This window comes from Alligator sinensis, unplaced genomic scaffold, assembly GCF_000455745.1.
Source record: "Alligator sinensis unplaced genomic scaffold, ASM45574v1 scaffold437_1, whole genome shotgun sequence".
Classification (NCBI taxonomy): domain Eukaryota; kingdom Metazoa; phylum Chordata; order Crocodylia; family Alligatoridae; genus Alligator; species Alligator sinensis.
Window position 1 is genome coordinate 1,702,508 of NW_005842176.1, and position 10,075 is coordinate 1,712,582.

At 47.0% G+C, this 10,075-nt stretch overlaps 1 protein-coding gene across 1 annotated transcript; it reads left to right on the plus strand.

Moving 5' to 3' along the window:
* Positions 1–2,061: 2,061 nt before the first annotated feature.
* LOC102384776 (olfactory receptor 9G4-like) lies at positions 2,062–3,003 on the plus strand. Its single transcript, XM_006026033.1, has one exon. It carries the CDS (start codon positions 2,062–2,064, stop codon positions 3,001–3,003), a length of 942 nt encoding a protein of 313 aa, XP_006026095.1.
* The last annotated feature ends 7,072 nt before the right edge of the window (positions 3,004–10,075 follow it).

A 10,075-nucleotide genomic window follows, 5' to 3' on the forward strand; every position in this document is an offset into this window, starting at 1 on the left:
CTTTGGTTACCTGTCAGGAAAGGGAGATGGGATTAATGTTCCCTCCTCAAATCAAGTGATCTTTTATGAGTAAAGAATCTAATCAGTGGTCCTGAACTTCTTGGTGCACTTCATTCCTTAGTGAGACAATGTCATAGTTACATGACATTTCTGATCATCATTTACAGCTACTTCTGTGCCAAAAATACATAAGATACCAAAGAGACATCACTCATCTCTCAAAGAGTGATAGTGAATGCAAAGTGTATTAGCCCGGAGTCTTATTCAGGTTTCCTTTCTGGGTGTGAATCCAGTATTATGATTTGGTCTTTAAATTTCCTATGGCTATAGTACTGATTGCACCACAGATCCAAAGACCATTTTGGATATATCCAGGTATAACTTCTTGTAATACTTTTTAGTCCATCAAAGTTATATTTTTTTAAAGACTTGCAGTTTGTATTATAGGATTGATCCACTATGGGTTCTGTAGTCCATAAAGTCCAGTTTTAGAAACTGTTCTTTTCTCAGACAGACACCATTCAAAATGACCGAGCATTTCTACTTAGCCTTTCTGTAAAATTTACCACTTGGGGAAGATCAGTCTTGGAAAATATCAGCTCAGAAGCTAAAACTTTCAGCAAATTGTCAGCAACCAAAACAGGGGTATCTTGTGTGAAAACTGTTGTGCTATCTTATCCTTAGTCAGAGATGTTACACACACCAAAGGATAGCCCAACTAAACCGTAAGTAAAAGCTAGATTCCATCACTGTTACTGACCTTGAACAGGACCTTGTTCTTTAAGTAACTACGAAGAGTCAAACAGGACCATTCCCAAAGTAAAGCAGTATATACCATTAGGGTGGCAGAACTTGGCCTCAGGCAGAAGGACATGTCTCTCCTGGAAGGTGTATTTACCAGGTGAACAGGAAATGTTGAAAGCTATCAAAACAGGTAAGATTAGGAGGGATGGAGGATAATTGCCTACTTTCATTGTTCTTTTTATGAAAACCCAGTTCCCAGACTTGCATAATTTTATCATTTTATCATTCCCAGTCCAATAGGTAATTTGCATGATGATTCTACTGCAGAAGAATGGCTTCTGGCAGGATTTAAGGTAAGGCATGCAACTATGTGACTATCTTAAGCAGTGTAAGACATATAGCAATATTTTCCACTTAGTAGCTCATGTTTCCTGTCTTTTCTTTTTTTGGTGGGGCAGACAACAGTGCACTGAGAGGGGAATTTGCTTCTAGAATCTAGGAAGCTTCTAATGCAGTATTACCATATTGTCCCACATACCATGTGCTCCCAAATAAAACAAGTGCCTTGTTTTTTGGAAGGTATTTGTAGAAAAAAAAGGATTTTTTCCAGTCATGACTTAAAGCTGGACTTTCCATGGAGAGGCAGGATTGCAAGATGCCTGCCAGTTTCTTGCTGAGACAGCAAGCAGGAGGGAGGAAGTCTCAAGTGAGCTCAGTCTCACAAAGGTGTATGTACTGACTTAGGGTATAAAGGTGCATCTCTACCCCACCTTCAACCCTTTCAGGACTTCAACAGGGAGGAACAAAATCACATGGGTGCCTAAATCCATTTGGATGCCTAATAGGTGGAACAGAATCTGGTCCTAACAGCCTTTAGAAGACTGTGCTGCAGGAACTCATTAAACTTAGCATTCAGGGAAGGGAATGACTGTGTTAATAACCCCTTTTTACAGGGAGGAAAAATCAAGAACAGAGTAATCAATTCATAACTTTCCCAAATAATGCAGTGAATCCCTGGAAGAGCCATCAATAGAACACAGCTCTCTCAGCTCTGGGTCTCTTGCCATCCACTATAGTCAGCTATTATGTTAATTTACATTGACTGTGGATTTGGCTGCATAAATCTGAATTACCTGACACTTTTGGGAAACAGTCCTTAGTGTCTTCTTGGCCCTGAGTGTCTAATAAGATGTATTTCTTACACTGTTCTTTCCTAGCAATAGAAATGCAGGTATCATGACTGACTGACTTCTGGAGCAGCTTATTTCCTAATGTGTTCCTACTTTCCTGTTCCTTTAGGCAGTATTCATGAAGACCATGGGATTGGGGAGAAATCAGACCCTGGTAACAGAATTTGTCTTTGTGAGCTTCACAACAGAGCCACACCTGCAAGTCACCCTTTTTGTCATCTTCCTCTTTTCCTACATCCTGACACTGATGGGGAACCTAGGCCTCACAGCCTTGATCTGCCTGGACTTGCGCCTGCACACACCCATGTACTTCTTTGTGGGCAGCCTCTCTTTTCTGGACACATGGTACTCCTCTGTTTACACCCCCCGAATCCTGGCTGACTGCATTTCCAAGAGCAAAATAATGTCTTACACTGGCTGTGTCATCCAATACTTCTTCTCTGCTGCTGTGGTCCATACCGAGTGCTTCCTGCTGGCGGCCATGGCTTATGACCGCTATGTGGCCATCTGCAACCCGCTGCTTTACTCCTCTGCCATGACCAAGAAGCTCTGCATTCAGCTGGTGGCCAGCTCCTATGCTGTTGGCTTTGCCAATGCTATTGCACACACTGGCAACATGTTCCGGCTGCGCTTTTGTGGGGACAACACCATCAACCATTTCTTCTGTGATGCCCTGCCACTGATGAAACTGGCCTGTGATGATATCAGGGTCTATGAGATCATTCTGGCTGCTATTGTTGGCTGCAATGTGGGGACTGCAATTGTCCTGGTTCTCTGTTCCTACACAGCCATTGTGGCAGCCATCGTGCGCATCCACTCAGCTACTGGGAGACGCAAGGCCTTCTCCACTTGCTCTGCCCACCTGGTCTCTGTCACCTTCTTTTATGGCTCCCATCTCTTCATTTACTTGCGACCCAGCTCCCAGCACACCCCTGAGGGTGACAAGGTGGCTGCTTTGTTCTACACAGTGGTAAACCCTCTCTTGAACCCTGTTATTTACAGCCTGCGCAACAAAGATGTGAAAGAGGCCCTCAAAAAAGCCTTAAGCAGAACTGTAGACCCCAGGTAATTGGTGACAGAGGGCTGCCTAGCTGCAAAAGAAAAAAATGAGAGCCAAGTGACTCTCTGAAATATATTTAATTATAATTCAGAGGTGAGCACACTCAGGGACTGGGCTGGCTCTGCAAGGCTAGGTTAAGCCAGGGCTCCACCATCCTGTGTGTTCAAATCCATAAAAGAAAGACCCAGAAATAGACTAGTCCTAATTTCACACCTGACAAGGAGCAACAACTGTGATATGAAAAACATAATAGCAGCATAGCCACACAGACGTAAGATAATAATAAATCAGCTTTGACCTAAGTGTTCCACATGCTTCTCATTCTATGGTTAGTACTGGAGACAGAAGAAGTCAGATCTGTTTTTTTTTCACAAAACTTGAAGCTTGGATGGTGTCTTCAGGATCAGGGCCCAATTACAAAAGCTCTTATTAAGAACATATCAACATAAGAAGTGCCATACTGGGTCAGAACAATGATATATCTAATCCAGTATTCTGTCTCCAACAGTGGCGGAAATGGATGCTATAGAGAGAAAGCACTGAACTGGATATCTCTGGGGCAATCTATCCCTTATCTATTATCTTCTCTGGCATCTACAATTATTGGTTTAGAGATGCCAAAGGAAACATCCCCAGTCATTCTGTTTAATAGCCATTAATGTTTCATCCATTAATTTCTCCAGTCCCTTTTTGAACCTGGCTATGCTATCTTCCTCCACCAGCTCCTGTGGCAATGGATTCCACAAGTTTACTCTGCATTGCATAAAAAGTACTTTTCCTTGTTAGTTCTATACCTGTCACCTACTAATTTCAGCAGATGTTCTGAATTCTGAGTGCTGTATTCTGGGACTTGGTAAACGACAATTCCCTGTTGGTCAGAATAGTGTTATATATTGTATATATATGCACAGCAAGACATAGTATCTCCAAAAGAACTGAGGCTTAAAATGATCAAGGCAAACTGAGGAAGTGTTAATGACCTCTATAGCTGCTGAGGCCCAGATGGGAAGGGGCTGTGCCTTCCCAACCCCTCAAGTAGTTGCCTGGATCCTCCCCTTCCCTTGCCCATTCTGACCTGTCAGGGAGTTTCCCTTGTCATCTCACCTGCCATGTGTTGATGTTATAGTTGGGCCGGGCTGCATGAAGAGTGATCGTTCCTCAAGGACACAATCCTCAAAGCACAAAAGAAGTCCATTTCCATGCAGAGGAAAGGTAGTAGAAGGGCTGGTAAACCCTCTTGGCTTAATAGGAATATCATGGTTCTCTTGAAAAAGAAAAAAGAGGCATACAAACAATGGAAGCTTGGGACAGTCCCCAAGGAGACTATACAAAAATGGCCTGCACTTGTAGGGAGCAAATTAGAAAGACTAAGGCAGAGACTGAATTTAAGCTAGCTGCAGAAATCAAGGACAACAAGAAGTCCTTCTTTAGGTATGCAGGGGACAGGAGATAAACAAATGGAAGTGTGGGGCCACTGCTTAACAACTCAGGACAGCTGGTTACTGACACTCAGGAGAAAATTGAACTCCTGAATGACTACTTTTCTTCGGCATTTTACTGGACTAAGGGGAAAGTCACACTAGATAAGGTTCAGAATGGGCATGGTGGGAATGACCGCTTTCCTACTGTTCATGCTGAGCTGGTGCATGATCAGTTAGAAAAGTCAGACATAAGTCAGCAGGACCAGATGAACTTATAGTTTCATAGTTTCATAGTTTCAGGGTCGGAAGGGACCTAATAGATCTTCTAGCCCGACCCCCCGCCAGGGCGGGAGAACAACCCAAAAAAAACACAACAAACCCTAAAAACAAAAACGGGACTCAAATGAGTCCAGCCAGGTAGGTATCCAGCCTCTTCTTAAAGATCCCCAGGGTAGGGGCCAGCACCACCTCCCTTGGAAGTTGGTTCCAGCTCCTAGCCGCCCTAACTGTGAAGTAGTTTTTTCGGATGTCCAATCTGTACCTCCTCTCCATCAACTTGTGCCCATTACTCCTTGTTATGCCAGCGGGGGCTAGGGGAAACAGCGTCTCCCCCAAACCCTTCTGGTTCCCCCTAGTGAGTTTATAGACGGTCACCAGGTCCCCCCTCAGCCTTCTCTTGTGGAGGCTGAATAGGTTCAAGTCCCGCAGTCTCTCACTGTAGGGTCTGCCCTGTTGTCCCCGGATCATGCGGGTGGCCCTCCTCTGGACCCTCTCCATGTTGTCCACATCCCTCCTGAAATGGGGCGCACAGAACTGGACACAATACTCCAGCTGCGGCCTGACCAGCGTCGCATAGAGGGGGAGGATCACCTCCCTGGCTCTACTCGAGATGCACCTGTGGATGCACGACAAGGTCCGGTTAGCCCTGCCAACCATGACCTCGCATTGTCGGCCCATGTTCATCTTGGAGTCAATAATGACACCAAGATCCCTTTCCGCCTCCGTGCTCTCAAGTAGGGAGCTCCCCATCGTATAAGTGTGCTGCTGGTTCCTACTACCCAAGTGCAGCACCCTGCACTTGTCCGTATTGAAACACATCCTGTTCCTGTTTGCCCACCCCTGTAACCTATCCAGATCCTTCTGCAATCTCTCTCTCCCTGCTAGCGTGCTCACCTCCCCCCAAATTTTGGTGTCATCAGCGAATTTAAACAGGTTGCTTTCCACCCCAACATCAAGATCGCTGATGAAGAAATTGAACAGCGCAGGCCCCAGGACCGAGCCCTGGGGGACTCCACTACCCACCTCCCCCCAAGTCGAGTATGATCCATCCACCACCACCCTCTGAGTGCGACCCTTCAGCCAATCTGCAATCCATCTGACTGTGTAGGCATCTATGCCACAGTCGCCTAGTTTATTAATTAGGATGGGGTGAGAGACGGTGTCAAAGGCCTTGCTGAAGTCCAGAAAGACTACATCCACCGCGACACCTGCGTCCATGGCCTTTGTGACCTGATCATAAAAGGCAATCAGGTTGGTCTGACATGATCTCCCCCTAATAAATCCATGCTGATTGCCCCTGAGCATCATCTCGGATGCCGGCCCATCACAAATGTGCTCCTTGATGATCTTCTCAAAGAGCTTCCCCAGGATTGAGGTAAGACTGACGGGCCTATAATTGCCCGGGTCCTCCCTTTTCCCTTTTTTGAAGATGGGGACCACATTAGCTACCTTCCAATCGTCTGGCACCTGGCCCAAGCACCACGATCGCTCGTAGAGCCGTGCCAGGGGCCCTGCAATAACCCCAGCCAGCTCCCTCAGCACCCTGGGGTGGAGAGCATCCGGACCCGCTGACTTGAACGCGTCCAGCCCCTCCAGAAGCTCTCTAACCCGGTCCTCCCCAACCTGAGGTCTGAAGGCGATCCCCTCGCGTCCGGCTTCTATCACAGCAGGGAAGTCCCGGTCCCTGCACAAGAAAACGGAGGTGAAGAATTGGTTAAAGAGGTCCGCTTTATCCTCTGACGCAACCACCAGATTGCCCCGCATATCCTGCAGGGGCCCCACATTACCCGGCGCCTTCTTCATCCTCCCAATATATTTGAAAAAGGACTTTTTGTTATCCTTAATCCTGGACGCTAATCCGAGCTCTATCTCCGCCTTGGCCTTCCTAACAGCCCGCCTGCAGGCCCGAGCAGAGGAGGTATACTCCTCTTTGGAGATTACACCCCCCTTCCACCGGGCGTACGCCACCCTTTTGGCAAGCAGGCATTCCCGGACACCCTTGGTGAGCCAGGGGGGCTTTTGGACACTCCTGCCCGCCTTGCTTCTTGTCGGGATGGACACCCCTTGGGCCCCGAGTATCGTTTCCTTAAGGAACGACCACTCCTCTTGGACGCTGAGTTCCTCTGCCCTCAAGGACCCCAGTTCCTCTCCCACTAATCTCCTCATCTCACTGAAGTTGGCCCTCCTGAAGTCTAGGGCCACCACCTTGCTGCGGGCCCTTGACACTCTACGCTGGATGGTGAATTCCAGCACGCGATGATCACTATTGCCCAGGTGGTCAAGAACCTGGAGGCCTCTTACCAGGTCGTCGCCTGCGGCCAGGACCAGGTCCAGCAGAGCAAGTCAATGTGTGATACACTTGCAGAAGGTAAGATTCTGAATGACAGCCAGCATGGCTTCATTGCAGGCAGGTCTTGTCTTACCAATCTCATCTTCTTCTATGACCAGGTAACTCACCACCTGGATAAGAGAGAGGAAATTGACATTGTATACCTAGACTGCCAAAAGGCCTTTGATCTGGTGTTCCATGATGTTTCCATGGGAAAACTGGAGGATTGCGGGCCTAACTGCTCAACAGTTAGGTGCGTAGCAAGCTGGCTGCAGGGTAGGACCCAGAGAGTTCTAATGAATGGATCTGTGTCATCCTGGCAAGAAGTGGCCAGTGGTGTCCCTCAGGGGTCCATGCTTGATCCAGTGCTTTTTGATGTCTTTATCAATGATTTGGATGTGGGGGTGAAGAGCTCACTAGCCAAGTTAACAGATGACATCAAGTTATGGGGAAGCGTGGTCATACTTGAAGACAGGCTGAAGATACAGGCGGACCTAGACAGGCTTGCAAGTTGGGCGGACCAGAACCAGATGAAGTTCAACATTGAGAAGTGTAAAGTGCTCCATCTGGGGACAAACAATGCCCAACATACTTTCAAGCTCAGTGGCGCCAAACTGCCTAGCACCATGACTGAAAGGGACCTAGGGGTAATAATAGACCATAGTATGAACATGAGCTGTCAGTGTGATGCTGTAGCCAGCAGGGCAAACAACACTCCCCACCCCCCCCCGCACATCCTTATCTCAGTGACTGGTGCCTCCTGGGTTTGGGGGTTGCATCCGGGGTCCCCCTGCGACTGATCGCCGAGCTGGGGGGATGTGAGGACCACACCCTGCATGCTCCCTGGCAGACCTGGAAGTGGACCAGAAGCACTTCCAGTCCACTTCTGGGTTCGCTGCCAAGCATGTGGAGGGCCCCCCCACACTCCTGTGGGATGCTCCTGCTACCTCAAGGTATGTAGAAAAAACCTTTAAAGCTGTGTCTATGTCCGAATTGCTGATTCTCCAAATCAGCATCAAATCTTCAGATTCAGATTTGGAGAAATTGAATCAGGGACAGTGATCTGAATCAACAAATTGAACCACTGTCCCTGATTCAGGCCAAACCTGAATCGAATAGGGCCTGTTTACAAACCCCTACTGAGGGGCCCCACTGGCTACCTGCCACCAGGTCAACATAGATCCATCTATTACTACTCTCTGGGTCCAACCCCACAGCCAGTTTCCCACACATCTGACTGTTGAATTGTTGAGTCCATAGTCCCCTAGTTTTATCTTGAGAGCCTCAAGGGACACCAAGTCAAAGGCCTTCATAAAGTCCAAGTAAATGATGTCGACCTCATCTCCCTTATCCAGGTGGTGAGTAACCTGGTCATAGAAGGAGATGAGGTTAGTCAGACACACATCACCTACCCATGACAAAACTATGCTGGCTGTCATTAAGAACTTTGCCTTCTACTAGCTTATCATATATGGACTCCTTGATAAATTTTTTGATGATATTTCATGGGATTGAGGTCAGGCTTATCGGCCTGTAGTTCCCTGGGTCCTTTCTCCTCTCCTTCCTTAAGATGGGCACAACACTGTGCCTCTTCCAGTCTTCTGGCACCTCCTGAGTGCCACGAATTCTCAAAGAGGTTTGCCAGTGGTCCTGCTGACTTATAAATATCCAGCCTCTCTAGCTGTTCTTTCATCAGCTCTATATTGACTGTTGGTAGGTGATCATCCGTACTGTGACTATTCTGCATCATATTTCATTCAGCAGGCTATCACTCTTAAACTGATGGAATACAGATGCAAAATACTTTATTAAAGGACATTATAAAAAGGAATTTACTGAAACTGAATGCTATCCTTGAGACAGGCAATTCATGCTAGCTATTAAGTGCGAGCATGCTGCACCCAGCCACAGTTGCTGCAGACATTCTCTGTCTCTGTGGGGTGAACACTTTTCCATACGCTGAGATGGCATGTTTAGCATCCACTAAGTTTGTTAGAAAGGTGAGGCAGTGTCTTGCCAATGTGCAAAGATTTGAAAACTGGTCACAGAGTCCCAGCATATAGGTACAGGCACAGGCATCTGACACTCTTTGATGAAGTTCATGTAAGCAGCACATTCATTATCATGCTTTTTCTGCCATCCAAAGGTTGTTTTCAGTAGCTGAAGGTCACAACTCACTTTGGTTGGGGCCCAAAATGTGAGCAGCACTAAAGAAGGGGCTAGCCGGTTGTCTTAACCATGGTGGCAGTGAGAGGTTGTACCTGTAGTAATGGTTCAGCTTCAAAGCTATTGCCTGGAACAGGTCTCTTCTCCACTGGTTTTCATGAGGACAGCTTGACAGTTCTTGAAATTCTGTCTTTGACCCAGCTTATCATATCCATCAACTTGCTGTGTGCATGGTAGATCACAGCCTGTTGGCCTTTAAACCACATTAGGAGCTCCATGAACTGGGTGGTATTGTCAGCCACAAATGTCACTTGATCTTGAATGTCACTTCACCCTAAGAGTTTGTGAAGCTTAAGCATGCACTGTGCTGGGTGTGATTTTCAGTTCCTTACTCACAAATTGGTGGTAGTACTGTATATACTTAGTGTGGTAATGGACTGCATTGCACCGCAAATTCCACTGTGTGAGCACAGGCTCTGTTGGCAGCAGTGCAGTGCCATGTGAGTCCCCACTCTGACTGGCAATGTACTCCCTGTACCAGACCTAATGGTTTGGACAGTGCTTGAAGGCTTTTCTGAAAGAAGGTACCAGGCTATGCATATTGGGGAACTGCATATACCACATGTGTGCATTGCAGGTAACATGAACTGCATTGGGCAGCATTCCTTGGAGCACATCGGAGAAAGCCTTTCACATGTACATGGCATTGCCAGACAGGAATTCTGAGATCTTGTTAAAGTCTGAGACATAACTGACAATTACCTTCAGGACGGCTTGAGGCACGGTAGAAAAATTGACAGATGTGAAGTGGACCGGCTCATGTCTCAGTCTGCCCAGATCTCCAGTACAAATAAAATGTGCAGCACATAGTTATCTTGAGGGTCAG